The 26,101-nt window shown below is 37.3% G+C and overlaps 1 protein-coding gene across 1 annotated transcript; it reads right to left on the bottom strand.

Annotated features, from left to right (window-relative positions):
* Positions 1 to 1,464: 1,464 nt before the first annotated feature.
* On the bottom strand, positions 1,465 to 13,643 carry LOC100359229 (UDP-glucuronosyltransferase 2A3). Its single transcript, XM_002717125.6, has 6 exons — positions 12,871 to 13,643; positions 8,581 to 8,729; positions 5,551 to 5,682; positions 3,615 to 3,702; positions 3,021 to 3,240; positions 1,465 to 2,433 (listed from the first exon to the last, which is right to left on the bottom strand). Exons 1-6 carry the CDS (start codon positions 13,592 to 13,594, stop codon positions 2,154 to 2,156), a joined length of 1,593 nt encoding a protein of 530 aa, XP_002717171.1. The 5' UTR covers positions 13,595 to 13,643; the 3' UTR covers positions 1,465 to 2,153.
* Between the last annotated feature and the right edge of the window lie 12,458 nt (positions 13,644 to 26,101).

Here is a 26,101-nt window from a genome sequence, read left to right as displayed (position 1 = left end):
TGTGCACTTACTCCTCATGTAGGATCTCTGTCCTTAATGTGCTGTACATTGTGACTTAATGCTATAACTAGTACTCAAACAGTATTTTTCACTTTGTGTTTCTATGTGGGTGCAAACTGTTGAAATCTTTACTTAATGTATGCTAAACTGATATTCTGTATATAAAGAGAATTGAAAATGAATCTTGATGTGAATGGAAGGGGGGAGGGAGAGGGAAAGGGGAGGGTTGCGAATGGGAGGGAAATTATGGGGGGGGGAAGCCATTGTAATCCATAAGCTGTACTTTGGAAATTTATATTCATTAAATAAAAGTTAAAAAAAAAAAGTAAAAAAAAAAAAAGAACTCCCTGGCTCCTGACTTCAGATCGGCACAGCTCCAGCCATTGTGGCCATTTGGAGAGTGAACCAGCAAATGGAAGACCTCTATCTCTACCTCTCTCTGTAACTGTCTTTCAAATAAGTAGAATAAATCTTTTTTAAAAAGCAATATAATGTGCAATTCCATTTAAATAAATTTCCAGAACAAGCATATATGTATATATTAGTAGTTTCTGCAGGTGAGAGAGCATAGGGAGTGACTTCCAAGGGGTATGACATTTCATTTTTGGATGATGAAAATGTCCTAAAATTAGATTATCATGACAAATTCATAATGTTGTAAACATGCTAAATATATTGGATTGCATTTAGGTGAGTTTTATGGAATATAAATTATATCTCATAAAAATTTTAAAGGAATTATAAAAATAATAAATTATATCACTCACAAAAATATATTTTAGAAATTTTACATATATTATTCAAATATTTTACATTTCTTTCAGTTCATCATTATTCCCATTTGTTCCATCATATTTTTTAAAGTTTCTTTACAATTAGCTGTATGTATTTAATTTTTTGTTTAGAAAACTGTTGCACTAATTGGCTACCTACTAAATCTATAAAGAATTGATGTAACATTGAAATAGCTATTTGAATATAAAAACAAATTTTGTCAGGATTATTGGTCCTTACTTTACTTTTGCTCTGTTTTTGTCTGGCTTTGGTATCTGAGTAATAGTGCCCTTCTGATTATATTTGTCAAATGTCTATTCTTTTTGATTTTGTTGGTATAACTTAAGAATAATTAGAATTGGTTCTCCTTTAAGTGATTTCAGAGATTAAGCCATCAGTTCTGGATCTTTTTTGTTTGAAGATCTGCACTTGCTGCTTCAACCTCATTGGTCATTATTGGTCCGTTTGGATGTTTCTATTTTTCCTTGACTTGATTTAGGTATATTATCTGTGCCCAGGGACTTGTCAATTGTTTTGAAGTTGTCCAATTTCTTTGTGTATAATTGTTCATATCAGTTTCTTATGATGCTCTGTATTTCTGTGCTAATTGCAATGCCACTATTTTACCTCTAACTTTATCTGTTCACATAATATTTTTCCTTTTTTATTTTACCTCATGTTTTTGTGTTTGCTCATCTTCTCACAAAACCAACTCTTCATTTCACTGATTTTTGTCTTTGTTTATATTATAAACTTTTTTTTAGTCTTTATTACTGGTTCCTTCTAATAATTTGGGGTTTGATTTCTTTTTGTTCCTCTGGATGCTGAAAGTGCATAATTTTATATTAATTTAAAATTGTTCTCTTTTATGTATTGCATCACAATTAACAATGGTCAAAATATGGACTCACTAAGGTGCCCAACAAAATATAAATAGGTTAAGAAAATATGATTTTATATATACACATATATAGTAATCTTATTCATCTGTAAAAATAACAAAATCCTACTAATTGCAGCAACTTGGATGGACTGCCAAGAGAATATCAGCATGGTTACTAGTTTTATATATAATACAGGGATATGGCGATAAAATTGTTAAATTGATGGTGGTGAGAAGGACTTGATGTGAAAGAAAAGCATTGTTATGTCTCGCTTCAGTTGTTAGTATCTCTGTTGTCAGTAAAGTGAAAACAGGAGGGAAAAATAACTGGGAAGGAGAGATGAAAACGAGACACACTCAGTGCTTAATGATTCGTTAAATTCTAGGGAAAGATTGAGGAATGGGGAATAGGAAAACAGGTAGCAGATGTGTTCTCCCTGAACCCTGGAATGAACAAGTTTGTCCTATTCAGCACTTTGCCTAAACTTGAAGGGACCTATTCCTTCTTTTTCTTCTTTCCTGTCTTTCCAAACTGTTGGCAGCAAAACAACAAGCATTTTGTGACAAAGATTATAACAGCTGCCACACAAGCCAGCAGGAACCCGATCACATCCAAAGAGTGGGCCTGGAACCAGCTGAGGTCATGGACTGCTGGCCGAAGGTGCTTGGCTCCCTTGTGGCGCATGACAAACTCGACCCAGAAGACTGCCCGGTCCAGGGGCTTCATGGGCTGATCGTGGTGAATCCTCGATAACTTCATGGCGTTCTCTTTGTAGCTGGAAGTGAGAACAGAGACAGAAAGTAGAGCGTTCTTATCTTTGTTTTAATTAAATATAGGTACATGAAATCTGCTTTAAAGCCAAAAGCTTATGAAAGTAAAGATAAATTCTTGGAGCTACATGAACTTTGTTGACTGTATATCATTTACATATATGGTGAGGAGACTGACAAAGCAGCACATAAGGGTACTTCAAATGATCTGTGGAAAAATTGAACCAAATACAGTTTTATTGTCATTCATAAAAAGCTTTGAAATCTGCACTTATTTTTATAGGCTATTCATTTTTTCACAAACTTTTTGAGGATCCCTTGTATGCCTAGTTTTCTCCTCTTACAATCAAGGAAACGAATAAAGAGGCACAAATGTAGGAAGCTCATTGTCAATTTGCGCTTTTTTTCATAAAGTAACATTAATCACTGAATGAGCTACAGTTTTCGAGATGATTTCAAGCCCAAGACTGTGAATTATTCAGTATTGTGGGAAAATGCTGCATAAAAAATCCCATAACCCTGGTCTTGAATGCTTCCTGGTGCAACTAATATCATAGTCAATATTAGAACCTTTCAAATCAGCAGTACTTACGAAGGGTCGTTGATCACTGTCTTTAAGGCACTGAGCAAGTCTGCACTTGTCATTGTGTGCAGGCTCAACTCTACAGCCGCTCCTTTGGCTCTCATGTGAGCAATGTTGTCAGGCTGATCGCCAAACAAGGGAACGCCTACCATGGGGACACCATGGTAAATTGCTTCATAGATTCCATTAATTCCACCATGTGTGATGAAAGCTTTGGTTTTGGGATGACCTAGTTTGGGGAGCAGAGCAAAACTGAGTGAAGATTGCATTATCACTTGTAAAAGTATTTTAGAAAAGCAGAAGGGAAAATTACTATAGGATAACTCGATGAAGAAGGCAATGTATCCTATAGAAGGTGATTATCTGGGGCATTTCTACCACAGAAAATGGCATCTTTTTTAATAGCAGTTTTGGCATTGCTCAAAACTCTGAATGTAAACATTACAATGCATTAATTTAGGAAAATACTGATCAGTTCTTTAATTATATATACGTCAAAATTTGAGATACTTTGAGAAACGTCTACAATTGTTAACTGTTCGTTGAATTTTATTCACTGTGTCCCTCGTCCAGTTGCATACTTTTACTTTCCCATAGTCTTACCAAGAAGATCATTCTGGGGTATCCAATCATAGACTTGAGTATTTGCACCTAATGTAGCTGGTTTCTTGCCTTTGAATTTCCATAAAACCTGAAATTCACCAGTAACAATTAAAGAATAGCATTTTAAGGCTGTAGAAATTGTTATAAGATAAATATTCCACTCTGTGAATATTCCTTTCAGTTGAAAGAGGAGTATTTTCGAGCACAGTGTAATGTGTAAAAAACAGTAGTATTGTTTACAATTTTCATTTTAAATCATTTATATTTATATTCCTTCTATTTGAAAAGTAGCTGGGGAGGGGAGAGAGAGAGAGAGAGAAATTGAGAGATCTTTTATTTACTGGTTCATTCTCCAAATGCATAAAATAGCCTGGGTTGGAGCAGCCTGAAGCCATAAGCCAGGAATTCAATCTGGTCCCCCATATAGATGGCAGGGCCCCATGTACTTTAGCCATCATCTGTTGCATGCACCTTGTATTAACAGGAACCTGAAATCACAAGCAGAGCTGGGAAGAGAATCCAAGCTCTTCTCTATGGGATGTCACAGTCTCAAGTAGTATATTTGCCGCTGTGCCGAATGCCAACCCATATACTCATCTTCTTAAAAGGTTGTTGTATAGTTTCTTTCAAATGTATTGTTGGGGCCCGCACTGTGGGGCAGTGGGTTAACGCTCTGGCCTGAAGTGCCAGCATCCCATATGGGTGCTGGTTCACCTGGCTGCTCCAATTCCAATCCAGTTCTCTGCTGTGGCCTGGGAAAGCAGTAGAAGATGGTTCAAGTGCGTGGGCCCATGCACCCAAGTGGGAGATCTGGAAGAGGCTCTTGGCTTCTGGCTTTGGAACGGCACAGCTCTGGCCATTGTGGCCAACTGGGGAGCAAACCAGCGGATAAAAGACCTCTTTCTCTCTCTCTCTACCTCTCCTCTCTCTGTGTAACTGACTTTCAAATAAAATAAATAAATCTTTTAAAAAATAAAAAAGTATTGTTACCAATGATTTATTAATAATTGAAGTATCCAGGAATGAGATTAATAATAAAGAATTGGAAAAGCAAGCATTATTTTCTAATTAGTCTGCATATACGAATTACATGGATGCATGGCTTCTGTGTAAATTTGAATCACTGGGCCATGATAGCTCTATCTTCCCATATATCTTTCTCACAGGTATAATTTATTCTAGCTTTCCTGTGTGCTTTTTGGATGATTTGCTGTCTACTCTTTTCTCTTCTGATCTTGTTTCTTTTTCTCTTTTCTTTAGTTTTTTTTATGAAAAACAAACAGGAAAGGGAGGTAAGGAGGGTGCCCAGAAGGTTACTCATATTCACTTTACAATGGGGCATGTTGTTTAGTTTTGTACTTCTGCTACATTAAATATTTTTTGCTTTGTGGAAGTCTTTAGAAAAAATCTTTCATTTGAATAGGAAGAATCACAGAATATCTTATAACCTAAAAATTGGTAGGCTGTAATATAAAATATAGTTGCTTTTCCCTTTAGAAAAAATTAATTAATAAGAAAAACTGCAAAAATCTAACAATCTACTTATATGACCACCATATATGTGGAGGTATGGAGATATTCTGCAGAATCATAGCCCTCTCAATTTATCATATCAGTTTCCTCTTTTCCTTGTCCTTAGAAGCTAAAATGCTTCAGAATTTTTTTAGGTAATCAGAACAGGCCTTAATATTTCAAATTCTAAAATGTTCAGTGGGTTCAACATATTTATTTTTATTTTATTACAAACAAATGACAGTGAAGAGAGTTGTTTCCATAGTAAAGGCAAGGCTCAGTAAGCAAGTAAACAATTGTGCCTAAAACTGTTGTGACAGTATTTCACAGATTTTTACTCGATACTGATATCTTTCATGCTAATAGGAAAATGAGACTCAGCTTTCAGATGGAAAGGCACACTTGGATGCAGGGCTTTGCTGACCTTCTGTGGAATCTGAGCCAGGGCAGAAGCAATGAGGTCACCCTTTTCTTCAGGTAAATTATCAATTACAGAACCCAGAGAAAACACCACGATGCCATCTTCACCTGAGCTCTGGACAAACTCTTCCATTTCCTGTAAAGAAAAATATTCTGTGTATCACAAAAGTGCAATAGCACAGAGAATAATACCGAATTCATTTACACTATCATCATCAAGATTGGTATATTTAGACTTAATCTATATTCTGACATGCACAGCCATCTCAGATGTGTATGTCAAACCTCTCCCGTACATTTTTATTACTAGAATAGCCATGTTACAAAATGATCACACAGAAATATCACATAAGAATATAGCTTCTCCATGTTTAATAGAAACCAAGTTTTGAAAAGCAAGTGTTTTGAAAACTGAGCAAAATTATCTTAAAAAAGCAGATAAAACTGTGTGTGTCTGAATAAGGCTTCTAAATGATTAACAAAGTAATTTAAATATAATCAACATCTCTGTGCTGTTTTATTTAAATTTAATATTTTCTGTATTTTAAAGTTTTTATATTTTCTCATGGATGCATGTGTGCATGTGTGTGTTTGCATAAAAATGAACATGAGAGGGTAAAATAATCACCACAGATTAACTAGAGATGCATGGGAATTGTGATTTACTTGTCTTTCTTTTTTTTTTTTTTTTTTTTTTTTTTTTTTTTTTTTTTTTTGACAGGCAGAGTTAGTGAGAGAGAGAGACAGAGAGAAAGGTCTTCCCTCTGCTGGTTCACTCCCCAAATGGCCGCCACGGCCAGTGCTGCACTGATCCAAAGCAAGAATCCAGGTGCCTCCTCCTGGTTTCCCATGCAGGTGCAGGGCCCAAGCACTTGGGCCATCCTCCACTGCCTTCCCGGGCCACAGCAGAGAGCTGGATTGGAAGAGGAGCAAGCGGGACAGAATCTGGCACCCCAACCAGGGCTAGAACCTGGGCTGCCGGCGCTGCAGGCGGAGGATTAGCCTAGTGAGCCGAAGCAACGGCCTGACTTATTTGTCTTTCTGGATCTCTAGTTACAGAATAGCTAATGATGTCATCTTTTAATTGGGGTTTGTTTGTAACTATGACTTTTTTGGTATGAAATAAGATATTCTTAAGCCAAAAATGGAACTTTATTATCAATACTTGTCTTACTATGGAAAGAAATCTATCACTCTCCCAAAAATTCCATTGAGCTTGCAATATTCCTTAATGTGTTTTGCTCTTATTCCCACAACATAAGAAATTAGGGTTTCTCCTTACTCTCTGTTGATATTTGAACACAACATTCTTACTAATAATTAATGTGATGAGTTGTTGTGGCATCTGTTCTATGCTTCACACAAGAATCAGTGTTTTATCAACACTGACACAGTTTCAAATTCTCTGCCTCCTTCTAGTTCCTCAACATGTTTAATTTTGATACCTGCTTTATATCACTGACCCCCTGAACACCCAATTCCATATTACAGCCAAATCAACAGACTTGGTTAACTGTTCTGCCCTCACATTCCGTAGGAACTGTGGTGTTGTGCTGCAGTGACCACTTCTCACTCACGGAGTGACTCAACAGAACTCATGCTGCCTGCTCTTGAATCCAACAATCACAATCATCCACTGCAAACCTACAAAAGTAATGCCCAGCTTCCTAATAAATGTTTTGTTTTGCAGATCCCCTCGTCTATATTCTGTGCCACATCAGCTCTTCAAACTTGCTTGCTGTGGTAAGATCACCACTTCCCTGTGACTCCTCAGGACACACTGACTGCTTTTCTCTGTAAACTGCAGTTCATAAACTGCTTCTGTTATTTCATGGGCTTTGTTGAGTTGGCTCCTTGTTTTTCACTTGACCAGTTAATATGCCCTAAACTTTGTCCTGGTCAGTTTGCTTTGGAGTGGCTCTCCTGGTAGGAAGGAAAGGGATATTGGGCAGAAAACAGCCACAGAGGCATCTGCTACTTTAAAGAAGTTTATATGGGGACACACAGATGGTCACTGTTGCACAATCATGCATTAGGCCATGCACCAGGACTAAAAGTATCCTGTGAAACACACATTGTAACCATCTACAATTAAATATCCTTGAGTCCACTCAGGTAAGAGCTAGAGTTTATAGCCAATGTGGGGGACAAAGATCTCAAGTTCAAAATAAAAAAATGGAGAAATTTTCTATATTCATTTTGCTTCTCAATACAGTTTCTTCTGATATCCATAGCAGCTCACATTCTTTTTCTGAAGACTTGTGAATAACTCTAGTCTTGTTTTTCATTTCAAAAGAATCCTGCCACTAGGCTGAGAAAGAATTGATTTAACCTTTGGATCTCCCATGTCCATGAACTCTACTCCATGCTGACAACTTTCACGCTTTGTATTGCTGTAGCATGAGATTGAGACCACACATTATCCAAGTGATTTCTAGAGAACTTCACCTGAAATTTCCTTGGACTCTTCTCTTGCATGGTCATAAGATAGCATGCATAATATTAATTTCAAACATATTTTACCTCTATATATGTTCTATTTCAACATAACCTACCACACAAATTAAGCACTCAAAATGGAAATCAAGGGGTCCTGAATAACTTTCTGTCAACATTTCCCCTCCCTCCTTCCTAGAAAATGCACCACAAAGTCTGGAGAAGCGTGTTATCTTGCTACCATCATGATAAATGTCCTGTTCCTAACCCAAATATGCCTGTGGAAAAGAATAGAGCAGTCTCCTTAGTGATCCTCATAGCCCTAATTTTCTGTAACTCCAATACATTAGCAACACATCAGTAACATCAATACATTAAAATTTACCTTGATCACTTCATACACTCCAAGTTCATCAAAGCAACACCTAAAATACTTTTTTTTAGCAACCATAGGTCCCTTGAGACATAGAAAATGAATATGGAGTGAAAACTGAGGTTGTTCATCATATCATCTGTGTTAATAGGGATGCACTTACTTCATGGAAAATCAAGTATCATATCATAAATCACCCAAAAGCCCTTTAAGTGATAATGCTACCTTAGGCAAAGGTTTGGCAGGTTTGCAATGCAGCCCTCCAACAAATTCAATATTAGGTAAGTATGGACGAGGAAATTCAAAATCCCAATATGTTCGGATTAACCAAATTTCAGCTTTTGCCAGAGTTTCACATAATGTGGTGGGTCTTCCTGGAAGAAACACATAACTGTTCAGTGGAGGGAATTGACACAATAATTTAAAAGGAAAAATTAGACCACTCATTCCTTGGTAAGGTACTGAGGGAAAGGAAGGTTATGTCCTCCTATTCCAATCCATTTTCCTGCTAATGTGCACCCTGGGAGGAAGCAGATGATGGCTAAAATATTTGCATTCTTGGGAGACCAGGATGGAATCCTTGGTTCCTGGCTTGGGACTGACCCAACCCTGGATGCTTTGGCATTTGGGAAGTGAATGAGTGCATGGAAGTTTCTCTCTCTCTCTCTCTCTCTCTCTCTCTCTCTCTCTCTCTCTCTTTCAAATAAAGTAAAACTAAATAATTTTAAATGTTTAAAAATTAATGATAAATGAATTCATTAATCATTTTTCCTGTATGAGTGAATTGCAGATGATTGATTTCTCAGACATTATCATCACCAATCACATTTCAAGTGTTTGTAGTCTGTAGTCTGAGACATATCATTGAAGAATCCCACCAATATCAGTCCACGTGACCTCCTATATGATATTCCATCTCTCCAATTAATGGGCCACTATTTTATTGGTAAGATAATCCCAACTGATGTATACCCATGATGAATCCTCTTTTGGGTATGTAGCACACATGTACATACTTAACTATGAGACACCTACTTTATTATAACCTTCAAACAATAAAATTTTAGAAAAGGACACATTTTAAATGTGTTAATCTTAGGATTTTAAGCAAAAGGATGAGTAATTTTAAAAAACTAAATCTATAATTTCTATCTAAAAATCATGTTTTGCAACTAATAGAATGTGGAAGAGTTCATTTTATTTTAGAATTCTAAGGAAAATGGTGGTTATGTACACCCATGTTTGAAAGTCCATTTTCAGCCTGGTGCCATGGCTCACTAGGCTAATCCTCCACCTACAGCGCCGGCACCCCGGGTTCTAGTCCCGGTTGGGTTGCCGGATCCTGTCCCAGTTGCTCCTCTTCCAGTCTAGCTCTCTGCTGTGGCCCGGGAAGGCAGTGGAGGGTGGCCCAAGTGCTTGGGCCCTGCACCCTCATGAGAGACCAGAAAGAAGCACCTGGCTCCTGGCTTCAGATAGGCACAGCGCGCCAGCCATAGCGGCCATTTAGGTGGTGAACCAGCAGAGGGAATACCTTTCTCTCTGTCTCTCTCTCTCACTGTGTAACTCTACCTGTCAAAAAAAGAAAGTCCATTTTCAGAGTCATCATGTTTTCATTTTTAAGTTATATCCAAATTCATCAAGCCCCAGATCTTTACAGATCTTTACAATGATCATAAGGAGTCTTTATTGAAGATAGTCATTTAAAAGTCACCAGATGACGGATGAGAACCATCTTTAAACTTCTTATGCAAACATATTCACTTTGTCTAGATTCTTTGTTTTCTATGTCTTATGCTGCCCAGATTGCCAATCTATGGCATTATACTTTAAGTAGAAGAATATACAGAGTAATATGTCTTACTTGAAATGTTATACATGAAGAGTTATGGGGAAAATACTTGATAGAAACTGACTATTGTTTCTTTTCTTTGAGTTATATTATCTAATTACAATTGATTCATATCTACAGTAAGTAATTTTATAAATTCCATGATAGTTACTAAGTTATTAAGTTTTAGACACCAAATAAATGTCATTATCAAACAATTCAATTATTGCAATCTGTCCAAGTGGGGAGATAAGTAAAGATTTCTTGGGAGTTGCCTGAATGATTAGTTAGAACAAACTTTGGTTGTGAAGAGACAAGCCGTGCCCCCTCTTATTCTTTTATAACACTTCTGCTCTGTTCTCAGTTTGAATTTTTCAATGGGACTTCAAACATAATCCTATTTTGCAAAACTATTTCAGTTACCTATTTATAGTTCTGGTTTTTTAGTTATTTGCATGTTATTTATTTTTAATTTAATGACTATTAATTGTGATAAAATACACAAAAATGGCTATCTTAACCATTTTGATTTAGTTTTGTTTAATTTTTGTTTTAATTAGTTTTAATAGATTTAACGTGCTTTTAGATATAATTCTAAGAACTTCATGAATGCCCTTTTTCTCTCTCTTCCCCCTCTCTCCCTCCCCACATCCCCTCTTCTGCCTCTCTTTCTTTCTTTTTTTTTTTTTTAAGTATTTGAGAGAACATATTTTAAATTTACCTTACAGAAAAAAAGGCTTAATACTTCACTGAGTAAGAAGTTTAACAAATAAAAAGCAAAGAGTCCCTAGCTTAGTGGGAATAAAGGCAACTGCTATAAACAAAATTGAATGGAAAAAAGACCTCTGGCAGTACACTTGGGGTCAGGAATCTTGTTTTACTGTCCTGTACCCTGCATGAAGCCTAGAGTGCTTCATTCACCTAGACAGTGCTTACTGATTATTCAGTCAATCAATAAGAGAAAACCAGTGCATGTGAATTCATATCATATCTATCAACAGGAATTGTTGAAGTGAATTCCTATGAATTTTGTTCTGTGAAGCAGTGTACATACTATGAATCAGTGAATTGAATTACTATTTTTAGGATCACATATGATCTTGTGTGTCTCTGTCCATGACTCTGCACTTCTTTTCTTTTTCTTTTTTGACAGGCAGATTTAGACAGTGAGAGAGAGAGACAGAGAGAAAGGTCTTCCTTTTCCATTGGTTCACCCCCCAAATGACTGCTATGGCTGGCGCGCTGCACCGATCCAAAGCCAGGAGCCAGGTGCCTCCTCCTGGTCTCCCATGCAGGTGCAGGGCCCAAGCACTTGGGCCATCCTCCACTGCCTTCCCGGGCCACAGCAGAGAGCTGGACTGGAAGAGGAGCAAACGGGACAGGATCCGGCAACCCAACCGGGACTAGAACCCGGGGTGCCGGCGCTGCAGGCAGAGGATTAGTCAAGTGAGCCGCAGCACTGGCCCGCTGCACTTCTTGAATAAAGTTTAAGAGGTAGCCTAACTCATTGACTTGTGGATCATAACTGAATGCATGAAAATTGCAACAACACAACACCATATTCTGGAAGACAAGGCAAGGGATTAAAAATAAGTCAAATTATGGTTATAATGGTGAAAGAAAAATCCATTCGATTTTATGCCACAGACAAAAGTTCTAAAGAATTTTTTTTAATTTATACAAGACACAATTCCTAAATAGTTTTCTGATTAATTTCTCAGATTTAATGTGTTCATTATCCAAGAAGTTAAAGCTTCCAGGACATGTTTCAGTATAAGAATGATGACCAAAACTAGAATGATGACCAAAACTATATACAACAGACATTGTAAAGATTCTTAAAAAATATATGATAGAAGAATAGTGAATACCTATTACTGTCATATAAATAGTATAACTTTAAAAATGATTATTAGTGATTCTCAAAAATATATGATGTACGGGGCGGATGCCATGGCTCACTTGGCTAATCCTCCGCCTGCAGCGCCAGCATTCCATGTGGGCACCGGTTCTAGTCCTGCTTGCTCCTCTTCCAGTCCAGCTGTCTGCTGTGGCCCAGGAAGGCAGTGGAGGATGGCCCAAGAGCTTGGGCCCCACAACCCATGGGAGACCAGGAGAAGCACCTGGCTCCTGGCTTTGGATTGGTGCAGCACGCCAGCCGTAGCAGCCATTTGGGGCGGTGCACCAACAGAAAGAAGACCTTTCTCTCTGTTTCTCTCTAACTCTGCCTGTAAAAAAAAAAAAAAAAAAATTACATGGGCTGACGCTGTGGCGTAATAGGTAAACTCACAGCCTGCAGTGCCGGCATCCCATCTGGGCTCTCTGTCTGTCTCACTGTCTATAACTCTACCTGTTAAATATATATTTATTTATAATATATATATTTATATAGTATATATAAATATATTATTTATAATTTATATATTTATAAATATATATTTATATATTTTTATATGTTTATTTTATATATATATATATATACGCTGCACTTTCAAATAATTTCATGAAAATGCCAAAATCTCTTTGTTAAGGCCTATCATAGTTTACAAAAATAAAATTTAGCTTTATCTTTAGCAAGGAAACCATGATTTTCTATAATTTGAAAATTCATAGATGATAATCTGTATAGGAAATGAAATCTTTCCACATATCTTGTCATTGCTAATTTAAAATGAAGAGTCTCTTACCTAATGCTTCACTATAAAACTGTCTCCAAAAGTGAAAGTCACCGTCTTGAATCCAGAAGTTAAAGACAACCAAAAGCATTGCATTTTTCACTCTTTCCAGAAAAGTCATCTTGTCTGTTAGTCCCACCATAGTCACAGGGACATACGAAGGTGGAGATGGAAGTTTCCCACAGTTCCTCTCCATATTGCCTCCTATGGAAACCCTAAGGGTGATTACAAAGGGAACTGCAAGCAGCTCAGCCACCAGCTCCCCACAGGGTGTCACAGGGTCGATAAGCATTACATCATAGTTGGTTTCCTGCAGCTTCTTCATGAGTGTCTGGTTGTAGATGACACTCTCACAGAAAAGTTTAAAATCGTCATTCAGTCCGCTAAAGAAGTCACTCAGTTTTATTACTGATTTCCAGGGTGACAGCAGTGGTGAGACATTAAGAGCCAGGTTCTGAAATTCTGCATTTTTCTTCTCAGCATTCTCTTTGTCAAATGGCACATCGACCATCTCGAACTTCAGGGCAGAGGGGTTCCAGTGATCAATGAGAAGAGTATGTGGATGAGTGAGCACTGTTACCTCATGGCCCCGCTCTGCGAGTGCCTCTAGAATGACCTTGATGTTAAGCCAGTGGCTCATGTCACAAGGCCACACCAGCACCTTCCCACAGAAGCCACAGCCAGCACAGCAGAGTTGCAGCAGCAGGACTGAGGAAGCCCACTTCACGGACACCATGGTGCAGCTGCTCACACGGCCCGGCAGAGGACGAGTTTTAGAGCACAAAAGAGTTGGAGTGGCAATTTAAAAACAGCAGAAATTAAAAATTAAATTTGAAAGGGAAAAGGTCATGTTATTTTCATGTTTATTGAGGAAATCAAATAGAAAGTGCTTTCATTATCTATATAGGTAATAAGGGAAACGACAATTTAAAAAAATCTTAGTTAATGTTTCACATACAGAAACACATCCATCACATTGATTCCACATGAAGTCCAAGGTATCCGGTGGTTTGGGAGAACACATATTTCACATACTTACCTTTGTGATCTACTTGCTAATTTACTTTTAATTTTTTTTATTTTTTTAAGATTTTTAATTTATTTATTTGAAAGACAGTTACAGAGAGAGGTAGAGACAGAGATAGAGATCTTCCATCCGCTCGTTCACTCCCCAGATGGCCGCAACGGCCAGAGCTGCACCGATCCAAAGCCAGGAGCCAGGAGCTTCTTCCAGGTCTCCCACGTGGGCGCAGGGACCCAAGGACCTGGGCCATCTTCTACTGCTTTCCCAGGCTACAGCCCAGAGCTGGGCTGCAAGAGGAGCAGCCAGGACTCAAACCGGCGCCCATATGAGATGCCAGCACTTCAGGCCAGGGCATTAACGCGCTGTGCCACAGTGCTGGCCCAGCTAATTTACTTTTAATACCTTCGTATTACCTATAGGTAAAATTTTGATGGGTGCCATATGATTAGTGAAAAGCATTCAGGATTCCAGAAAACAAGCATAATTACTTTTTACAGAAAACTAGGAAAACTTTAGTAAATCAAGTGACTTAGGAAGTGAATTGAAAACTATGGTAAGATTTTGACAGACTATTGTGAAAGGAAGTATGTCATAATGCATAGAAGCACAAAAAAATCATGGAAATTTGGAAAACAATTCATTGATATGTATCACGAAATATATTGAGGGCAGATATTAGAGAAGAAGGTAATTGTGAAGAAGACTTAACACAGTCTTTGCTGACAAACTATCCATCTAGAGTTTAACTGATAGACAAAAGTTGTTTATTCAAGTTTTAGGGAAGGACAGGCACAAGTACAAGTTTTTGCTTTAGCAAGCATTTCTGGCAGTTAGCCATAGATTGGCAAATAAAGTCAAGATTTTATAAATAGATGTTAAAAACTGTACATTAGTTACACATCATAGCATGATAATAGTTTGACACATGGATTGAGAATCATGCCCTGAACATGGATTTCTAATAGTATACATAAGGAAATATATAGAGAAAGTGATATAATTCTAATTACAGAAACCTGATGGGCATAGAGCAATAATACATAGCTCTCAGAAACTAAATTGCAGCAATTTAATTTTTCTCACCTACATAATGTTTAAAGAAACATTTGAGCTTTCCCTTCACATAGTTATATAAAATTGAAATGCACCATTTTGAAATGAGTAAGATTGCTTAAAATTTCAGAAAGTGCCTGAATTTCATCTATCTCCTCAATTATATATTAAATGTGAAAATTAAAACTTAAGTCTCATAATTAAGTTTTAAAACCATTAAAACATTAGAATCTTGTATTGGTTAAAGTAGTAAAAATTAGATTCCAATATGAATATTTGCTCTTAATTAGTACTTTTTCTTAATTTTTGCCACATGTTGAGTATGCCTTATACAAAAAGCCTGGGATTAGTAGTGGTTCAGATTGTAAATTTTGACAGATTTTGGAATAATGGAATATAAGTAATAGGATATTTTGGGGATGGGACTCAAGTCTAAACACAAACTACTTTATATTTCATATACATATTACATACCTAGCTCAAAGTTAATTGTATATAATATCTGTAAATAATTTTGTTCCTGAAATGGTTTCATGGAACAGAATTTTCCAATGTTGTATCATATTGGTATTCAATATATTCAAGATTTTGCAGCATTGATGACTGAAGTTTTCAGAACTGTTCAAAGACCAAGATGGTGAATAACCCAATACTGTAGGAAAATATGCAAGAAAAATTTCCTACATATATCCTATAGTGTCTAATTAGTTCGTGATAACAGGCACAGGATTTGGGTAGTCTAGATTATTGAGTCATTTTACAAGGTCTGAGATATGGACAGTGTGATCATTCTTCCTCTGCAAACATTTGCATATTTGTGATGGAAAGGACAGTGTCTTTATCAACAATAGCAAGAATGGTTGTATGTACTAAGATAATTTAAGAAGTGACATGTCTGAGTGTTACAGGTAAAACACTGCGAAAAAAGACAACCTCGGTTGTTTGTCTCACATGAAAGAAAAATTTCTCCACGGACAAAGTAGTGAGCAAAACAAGATTTCTGTAAGTCAAAAGCCTTCTGCTACAAGTCCAGAAGGAGAGCTCCAAGAGAGGCAGGCTTGAGAAACTGTGATGGTGTAATCTTTTATGCACATTTTTTGGGAAAAAAAATTGAAAAACAGAACAGCAGCTAACAATCAGGTCAGAGGGTCGAGATATGTTGTGGCGCAGTGGGTAAAACCACCGCCTGTGAAGCTGGCATCCTTTATGGATGCCAGTTCGAGTTCCACTGCTCCACTTCTGATCCAGCTCCTTGCTAATGCTCCTGGAAAAAGAGTGGGGGGTGGCCAAGTTGGGCTACTACATACTCATGAGAGGAGACAGAGAAGAAACTCCTGGCTCCTGGCTTTGGATCAGTTCAGCTGCAACTATTGCAGCTATTTGGGGAGTGAACCAGTGGGTGCAAGTTCTCTGTGTCTCCTTCTTTCTCTCTCTGTAACTCAACCTTTCAAATAAATGAATCTTTAAAAAAAAAAAAAAAAAGACAGAATGAATGTAGAAGAAAGAGAGAGAGGGAGGGAGGGAGAGAGAGAGATCTTCCTTTTGCTGATTCACTCCTCAAGTGGCCACTAGTCCAAATCTAGTCCAAAATCTAGGAGCCCATAACTCCATCTAGGCCTCCCAGGCAGGTGGCAGGGGCCCAAGCACCTGAGTGAGCCTCTGCTGCCTTTCCAGGTGCATTAACAGGGAACTGGGTCAGAAGTGGAGCAGCTGGGAAACAAATTGACACTCTGAAATGGGATGCTAGAGTTGCAGGTGCATCGTGCACCACACCACCCTACCCTCATGTTAAGTTTTGCTAAAGCTTCTGCAAACATTCCCCGCTCCTGAACTGAAGATTCAATTTCTTTAAAATCCTTAATGTTATTATTTATACATGCTTATATTGATATAAATAATTTAACTCTATTTTCGGTAGGACTATAAAGTAGAAATTAGGATGACTCTTCAGGATGGATTTGAGCCAAGTATTGAGTAATTTTTAATTGTAAGTAAATATTACTGCCATCTTTATCTTGAAACCTTGGTACAAAGGACTTTGAGCAGATAATTACACAGACCTTTGAACACATAGCCTTGATTGTTTCTGCTAAAAAAGCTCCAAAAATTCCATCTGAGTTCACTTTTTTCCTTGCTCCTGAATGGCAAGCTTGAGAAAAAGGAATGGAATGTTGTATATGCATTTCAGATTTACTGTGATGGAAAATAACTGTCTGGGGCCGGCACTGTGTCTCAGTGGGTTAAAACCCCAATCTGCAGTGCCGGCATCCCAGCTGCTCCTCTTCTGATCCAGCTCTCTACTATGACCTGGGAAAACAGTGGAGGATGGCCCAGGTCCTTGGGCCCCTGCACCCACGTGGGAGACCCAGAAGAAGCTCCTGGCTCCTGGCTTCGGATTGGTGCAGCTCTGGCCATTGCGGCCATCTGGGGAATGAACAATCGGATGGAAGCGGATGGAAGACCCCTCTCCTCTCTCTCTCTCTCTCTCTCTGTCTCTCTCTCTCTCTGTCTCTCTCTCTCTCTCCCCCTCTTTGTCTCTCTCCCTCTCTGCCTCTCTCTGTGCATTACTCTTTCAAATAAATAACTCTTTAAAAAAAAGAATATAATTGTCTTAGATAACCTGAGAAAGTTTAAGATGTCTACACAAAGTCAGGGAAAATACCAAAAAAGTAAGAAAAAAGTGACCTAATATCCACTTAACAGATAAAATATCAGATCAAGAATGGAATCAGGAATAATATCTAATCCAAAGAAGATGAAATTTTAAGTATGACAAGAATGCAAAATAATAAATAAAATGTTTAAAAATCAGATTGTAAAACAAGACAAGATATTAGGGTGGGCATTGGGCTCAGCAGCTTAAGATGTGCTTGGGATACCACATCTCATATTGGAGCACCAGTTTGATTCTCAAGCTACTCCATTTCCAATGCAGCTCCCTGTTGATACACACAGGAGTGGACTTGATCATGCACAAACTGTTGGGCTCTTCCCATCCACAACAAAGTCAGATGGAGATCTGGGCTTCTGGCTTCAATCTTGGCCATTCTCAGCTGTTGTGAGCACTTGGGGAGTGAGCCAGTAGATGGAAAGAAAAAACCTCCCTCTCTGTCTCAATTTCTCCCTCTCTCTGTCACTTTTCCTTTCAGGTAAATGCATACATACATACAAATCTAAAATTAAATAAAGTGAAGAAAATAGAGATATTGGATATTGAAGTAAAATGTTAAAAATTCTTTAAAAATTACTAAAGAAATTAGAAAGAGCAAACAATATTTATTGATAAATTAATTTACTAATGTGTGGACTATTTGAAACAATCAGTGAACTAAGAATAATAGATTTTACTTGGTGCCATTTTAATCTTAGTTTGTAATAGAAAATATTATTTTAGTCTGAAGTATTGCTGTATACCATTTCTCTGAACAGAAGTAAAATGAATAAGAACAGAGTAACAATAGTTAACAATTTCACAAGACATTGCAAACATCACACATGACAAATTATGAAACACAAAGTTCACTATCAATCCTTTTTCTACCATATTATTAACATGAAAATGAGTTCAAAAGTAGTAGATAGTGATATAGAAAATACAACATTAATGAATTAGGTATTAAATTTCAGCTGCTAAGAATGTATTGTCATTGAACAAAGCACCAATTTTAGCATATGGAAGAGTCTAATTAGAAGGCTTTTAATTTAAAAAAAATTCTTGGTGCTAGTCTATTTGTGGTGCTAGCCTATTTATCTTTATTATAGTGATATAGACAGAAAGAAAATCTGGAGAGGAGCATTTAACAATCTTTCATGGCAAGTCACATTAACAGGATTTGCTTATAGAGACAGATATTATAGACTTCTTAGGTTGTTTTTTCAAAGGCATGTGAGAAAACGCATAAGCACAATTTTGAATAATTAAATTTATTTATTTATTTATTTGGGAGGCAGACAAGAGTAGGAGAGATTCACATGCAACATTAGAGCAGGAGAGTAAGAGCTATGCAAAAAGAGAGACTCCATCTGCTTGTTCAGTCCCCAGATGTCCACAGCAGCCAAGGCTGGGCTATACCAAGGCAGGAGTCTGAAACTCAATCCAGGTCTCCCACTTGGGTGGCGGGGACCCAATTATTTGAACTATCATTTGTTGTTTCCCAGAGTGTACATTAGCAGGGAGCTGGATCAAAACTGTGACAGAGAATCAAACCCAGGTATTCTGGTGTGGTAGGCATGAGTCTTAACTACTAGGATAAATGTCTGTTTCCAAGTCGCTTTTGTTTTAGAAATGAAAAACACTGTTTCTATTAGGAAGAAAGTAAAAGGACATTGCCCTTATCAGTCCTGAATAATGCAGAGAAAATATCCTAATTGGAGAAAAGTTAAAAATGCCAACTTACAGGAAATGGGAAACTAACTGTCTTTCATTTTTACACATTTCCTCTGTTTGAATTTTTGGTCATTTGTATTTTAGCAAACTGAAACTATATATCTTAAGCAACTTTCTCCCATATCCTTCTCCTCTAACCCCTTGCAACCTCCACTCTACTCTCTGCTTCTCTGAATCAAACTATGTTAGATTCCACATGTAAGTGAGATGATGCCATATTTACCGCTTGGTTCATTTCACTTAGCATACAGGTTCATTGATATTTTCCTTAATTGCAGAATTTCCTTGATGATATTCCATTCACACACATATATTTAAAAGAAAATTTAAAGCAAATTAAATTTAGCAGAATTTATTTGAATAAAGTAATGATTCATGCATTGGGCAGCACTCTAAACCTACAGAGATTCACCAAGTTCCAACCAGCAATGATGTACTGATAGCACATATAGAAAGAGGAAGTATTTGTATATAGGAACAATACAAACAGTGACACCTCAGCATCTTTGTAGGAAAATGTCTTAGCATCTGTAGCCTGATATTGGCTCAAGCCTTGGCTGCTGTGATTGGTAGAGACTTAGGTACTTCTTATGATCTCAAGTTGAGTGGCAACTTGTTTATGTATTAAGTTAGATTATAAATGCTACATTTGAGGGCAACTTTATGTCAAACTTATTTTATCTAACCATTCTTCCCCTTAATTAACTCTCTTATTTTTGAGAGATTGAGGAAGACTCTGTGTCATTGAGGCTACTTTCTGTCATAATAAAGCAATTAATTATCCTTAGTATGGGATTCAAAATCCTAGCATCAAATAAGTTGGGTGACTCTTTATGCTTTTTCATGGTTTTTGTGTTAATATTGTCACAATGAGATAATCTGCTGTATAAACAATGGCTATATATAAGCATGTAAGAAACTTGCGATAAGTGACACATTGGGGACACTATTATGATGGCTATTGGGAGGACAAATCCAAGAAAACTAAAGTGAATTCCTCAACAGGAATCTCTATGAACCAACCCAATCAAAATCTAATTCACATTTTAGACAATAAAGGGAGTTCAATGGTATTTCAGTCCAGTCAGTCACAGTCTTTCTTAAGGACATTGTGGTGATTAAGGATCAGCTTTTAAGTTGAAATGGGCTGATTTCAAGATGTGTCTATTTTTCAGTTGCTCGGGCAGGCCATAGTAATCTGGAGACCTCCAAAAGAAGCACAGAGATTAGAAAACAGAGTACCCAAGCCTACATCATCAAGGATGCCTGCAAACTGAATGTTAGCTCCTCCTGTAAACATATCATGATTTCCTCTCTCCTGAGAAATTCTCTCAATGTATTTAGTGGTAGTGCCTACAACCATACCAGCTATCATTTTAAATTAAGCTTTGTGTAGCAATAAAATCAGGAAACAGATTAATGGAACTTCCAGTTTTATTCAGAACCACTCACCAGCCATCAAGGTGAGCTAAGGGATTGAAGGCTGTGTGATATTTACAAAGTGTTTTATTGAACACAAATCTATCCACTTCTCAGAATTTGGCTCTATCCTTCTTGGATGTCTCATGGGCTATTTTAGCCACAATTTTACACAATTTATAAATTAGTTTCAATTTCTATATAACTAGCACCCTATCACCACTGAGAGATAGCTCCTAAGAATGCTACTGGAAATATTACTAAATGGAAGCTGACCTACCTTGATCTATTTTGAAGCTGCTATTAATTGTGGTTTTGACCAGTTTGTCCACTTTGCCTATTAATTATTGGAGGTGAAATGAAAATTTTCAGTGAAAGGTATTTGAAGGTAGGCCAAAAGAGAAAGATTTGAACCAGAGAAGAGACAGAGTTATTAGGCTGAGTAACATCTCTGAAGGTCTACCATAGTCCCTCTGAGGCTGGAAGAGTGTTCCATTTAGTAGCATTTGAGCAGAAGTCAAATGAATGTGTTTGCTTTTAAATCTGAACAGTTCCTCGGCAGGGTCCAGTGGATATCTTCTTTTCTTTCGTAGCCCTATTATAACACGTTGTAAGCATGCATAACCACATTTAGTGAAAAGAAATCTTGCTGGATTAAATTCAGTGATGTCATGCAATCAATAACTTACACTTGCAGCTGGTGCTGTGGAAGGCACAGATTTAGAGTCTTGATCATGGACAAAACAAAAGAACCCACCAGTCAAGAGCCAGAGAAAGCACTAGCTTTGGAGAGTAAGATAAAATCATATTGCAGCAGCCTGTACTACTGGTGATATAGCCGGAGAGGGAACTCAGTATGAGTTGGCATTGAAGCCTTAAGGAGGATAGGATACGTGATAATCCAGTAAAAAAAAAAAAAAGTGGGCACGTTTATCTTTCCCTATCCCCCTCACAATGATACCAGCACTGGATGAGAGAGGGTGGGTGCCATCTGGGGCATAAGCAGCAGCAGCAGAAGGTTTTGTGCGCACACCCAGCAACTGGCTGGGACACAACACCAATTTCTCAACAATGGCAGTGGTAGCACCTTGTGAGTGTACACCTGACAACTGGAGGGGAAAAGGCTACATTGTGAAATGAGTAGGGGCTGTGGCCAGTGACTTTTGCACACATGTGATCCAGGGATATCTAGAAGAAATTATTAGATTTCTGGATGCATACAATCTACCAAAACTGATCATGAAGACATAGGTAACCTAAACAGATTAATAACCAAGATGGAAAAATAGAACCAGTAATAAAGACCCTCTCAATTCTAGTAATAAATCATTTTTAAAAATAATAACCAGAAATAACAAAGGAAGAAGAAACAGAAACTCACAACAAAATCATGATACTAGCACAAAAGGAAATATTGATGAAACCATTTTAGAGTTCAGATCACCCAGAGGAGAAATTACTCACCACTAAAAGTTAATATTTCTAAGGTTCACAGTGTCTTGGCTTTCCATGCCTGAGAAACTCTCATGGGCTTTTTAGCCAGATCCGAATGCCTTAAGGGCTGATTCTGAGGCAAGAGTGCTACTTAGGGCATCTACCATTCTATGATCTGCTGTGTATCTGGCTTCCCATGTTGGATTGTTCTCTCCTTTTTAATTCTATCAGGTGGTATTAGCAGACACTAGTCTTGTTTATGTGATTCCTTTGACACTTAATCCTATCTTTATGATCAATTGTGAACTGAAACTGATCACTTTGACTAGTAATATGGCATTGGCACATGCCACCTTAATGGGATTGGTTTGAAATTCCCTGGCACGTTTCTAGCTCTACCATTAGGGGTAAGTCCGAATGAGCATGTGACAAACTGTACATCTCCTCCCTCTCTTATTCCCATTCTTATATTTAACAGGGATCACTTTTCAATTAAATTTAAATACCTAAGAATAATTGTGTGTTAATTAAAAAGTTTAAGAAATGATATTAAGTAGAACAAAAAAATACAAAAAAGAATGAAATAGTAAGTTGCTCCTCGACAGTCAGGACAAGGGCTAATCGGGGCATTGTTTCTCATAGTGTCCATTTCACTTCCAGAGGTTTCCTTTTAGACACTCAGTTAGTTGTCACCGAGCAGGGAGAACATGTGATATTTGTCCCTTTGGGACAGTCTTATTTCACTCAGCATGGTGTTTTCCAGATTCCTCCATTTTGTTGCAAATAACTGGATTTCATTTTTTCACGGCTGTATAGTATTCTATAGAGTACATATCCCATAATTTATTTATCCAGTCTTCTCTTGATGGGCATTTAGGTTGATTCCTTGTCTTCGCTATTGTGAATTGAGCTGCAATAAACATTGAGGTGCAGACAGCTTTTTTATTTCCCAATTTCATTTCCTTTGGGTAAATTCCAAGGAGTGGGATGGCCGGGTCATGTGGTAGGGCTATTTTCAGGTTTCTGAGGAATCTCTAAACTGACTTCCATAGTGGCTTAACCAGTTTGCATTCTCATCAACAGTGGATTAGTGTGCCTTTTTCCCCTCATCCTCACCAGCATCTGTTTTTAAGTAGGTAAGTCATTCTAACCGGGGTGAGGTGAAACCTCAGTGTGTTTTGATTTGCATTTCCCTGATGGCTAGTGATCCTAAACATTTTTTAATGTGTCTGTTGGCTGTTTGGATTTCCTCTTTTGAAAAATGTCTATTGAGGTCCTTGGCCCATCTCTTAAGTGGGTTGTTGGTTTTGTTGTGGTGGAGTTTCTTGATCTCTGTAGTTTCTGGTTATTAATCAATTATCAATTGGATAATTTGCAAATATTTTATCCCATTCCATCAGTTGCCTCTTCACTTTCTTGACTTTTTTTTTTCTTGCAGTACAGAAACTTCTCAAGTTGATGTAATCCCAATTGCTGAGTCTGGCTTTGACTGCCTGTGCCTCTGGGGTCTTTTCCAAGAAATCTTTGCCTGTGCCTACATCTGGCAGGGTTTTCCGATGTTCTCTAATAATTGTCATAGGTTTAGATCTTTAATCCATGTTTATTGGATTTATGTGTAAGATGTAAGGTAGGGGTCTTGCTTCATACTTCTTCATGTGGAAATCTAGTTTTTCCCGCACCATTTGTTGAGTAGACTGTCCTTGCTCCAGAAATTGTTTTTAGATCCTTAATCAAATATAAGTTGGCTGTAGATGTTTGGATTGATTTATGGTGTTTCTATTCTGTTCTTTTGGTCTATCCATCTGTTTCTGTACCAGTACCATGCTCTTTTGTTTATAACTGCCCTGTAGTAAGTCCTGAAATCTGGTATTGTGATGCCTCCAGCTTTGTTTTTGTTGTGCAAGATTGCTTTAGCTATTCGAGGTCTCCTGTGCCTCTGTATGAATTTCAGCATCATGTTTTTCCAGATCTGAGAATATCTTTGGTATTTTGATTTGTATCTCATTGAATCTGCAAATTGCTTTTGGGAGAATGGACATTTTGATGATATTGATTCCTCCAATCCATGAGCATGGAAGATTTTTCCATTTTTTGGTATCCTTTTCTATTTCTTTCTTTAAGGTTTTGTAGTTCTCATCATAGAGATCTTTGAGCTCCTTGGTTAAGTTTACTCCAAGGTATTTGATTGTTTTTGTAGCTATGTGAATGGGATTGATCTCAGAAGTTCTCAGTCGTGGCATTGTCTGTGCATACCAAGCTTGTTGATTTTTGTGCATTGATTTTATATCCTGCTACTTGCCAAACTCTTCTATGCGTTCCAATAATCTCTAGGTAGAGTTCTTTGCATCGCCTAAATAAAGAATCATATTATCTGCAAAGACAGATAGCTTGATTTCTTCATTCCCAATTTGTATCCCTTTAATTTCTTTTTCTTGCCGAATGGCTCTGGCTAAAACTTCCAGGACTATATTGAATAGCAATGGTGAGAGTGGGCATCCCTGTGTGGTGCCAGATCTCAGTGGAAATACTTCCAACTTTTCCCCATTCAATATTTTCTCTGTGGAGAGTGGGTTTTATATATACAAAAGTGGGAACAGAGAAAATAGAAGGATATTTTGGTAACTCTTGGTTAAATACGAAAATATCTAGATTGAGATTAATGGCATTGAATGTCTGAAAATAAAGTGGAGTAATATATATTTGGGGATGAAATTAATAACCTATGGTGACCAATGAAATAATTACTTAATATTATGTAGTATTATACAATATTTCTTACATAGGGAAATAGTATTCTTATCATCATATATTTCTATTGCTTACCTACTTGAGTAAAGGCACTTTTTTTATTTGAGAGGTAGAATTACAGACATAGAGGAGAGATAATGAGAAAATTCTTCACATCTTCTGGTTCACTCACCAAATGGCTGCAATGGCTGGCTGGAGCTGGGCCTATGCAAAGCTAGGAGCTAGGAGCTTCTTCCAGGTCTCCCATGTGGGTACAGAAGTCCAAGCACTTGGGCCATCTTCTGCAGCTTTCCCAGGCTATAGCAGAGAGCTGGATCAGAAGAAGAGTAGCCGGGACACAAACTGGCATCCATATGGGATGCCAGAAACACAGGCAGAGGCTTAGTCACTAAGCCACAAGAAAAGACACTTTTAAAGCAAAAGGTTCACAGATTAATTTATTTTTCTAAATAACATTGGATCCCACTCTATAATAAAGTAGGAGCTTTCAGGTATGGGATCCAGACATAAAGCAGAGAATGACATATTACCAATAAATAAATAAATAAATAAGTCTAAGGATGTAAAAACAAGGAGCATAGACTTGGATATGCTGGAAGGATGAGATTTTCTATTTACTTTTCATAACATATTTTTTATTCCAATATATCTCTTTTCACTATAACACTAATCTTACTTAAAATAAGAACTTGAGTTCATATCTTCAGTAAGTTAAAAATATTTTTTCTTTGCAAAGATAGATATCATTTCATAGGAAGACACTGTTGTTAGCATTATAAGATTTGAATTTAAATCTTCCTGCCTTTAACACCTCTTCAAATACATATGTTATCTCCACCTGGCGATAGAATAGTAGCTTCATTTACTTCTAGAAAATGCAGTGGTATTTAGTAAGAAAAATGCTAGAGGGACCGTTTTTCTCAAATGAACATTCAAATAAAATCAGAGAATATGAAACAAAAAATTGTCTTAAGTAAAAATGTATTCCATTGTGATGAATTCAACTAATATTATTTACAAATTATTTTAGGTTTGTGTTCTCATTAAATCCCTTTGTCTTCTTTCCTCTAAAGGAAGATTTGAAACTCTGGCTGCATTTTCTTTAAAAGTCACTCTATTGGTTTCCCAAAATGCTTTCTCCAAAACAGCTACATGTACATTTAGTCAACAGTACAAAG

Source organism: Oryctolagus cuniculus, chromosome 8 (assembly GCF_051225735.1).
Source record: "Oryctolagus cuniculus isolate XC-2025 breed Fujian yellow rabbit chromosome 8, ASM5122573v1, whole genome shotgun sequence".
In the NCBI taxonomy this organism is placed as follows: Eukaryota; Metazoa; Chordata; class Mammalia; order Lagomorpha; family Leporidae; genus Oryctolagus; species Oryctolagus cuniculus.
The sequence above is the reverse complement of the archived record's forward strand: the minus strand, read 5'-3'. Positions and strand labels throughout refer to the sequence as shown.

Bases quoted from the DNA above. Each gene is read 5' to 3' on its own strand.
- LOC100359229 (XM_002717125.6), bottom strand. From the start codon at position 13,594: ATGGTGTCCGTGAAGTGGGCTTCCTCAGTCCTGCTGCTGCAACTCTGC. The intron at 5,683-8,580 runs GTAGCATTATCA...TTTTCTTTACAG, and splicing joins CTGCCAAACCTTTGCCTAAG to GAAATGGAAGAGTTTGTCCA. The intron at 3,703-5,550 runs GTCAGCAAAGCC...GGTGAATTTCAG, and splicing joins TGGCTCAGATTCCACAGAAG to GTTTTATGGAAATTCAAAGG.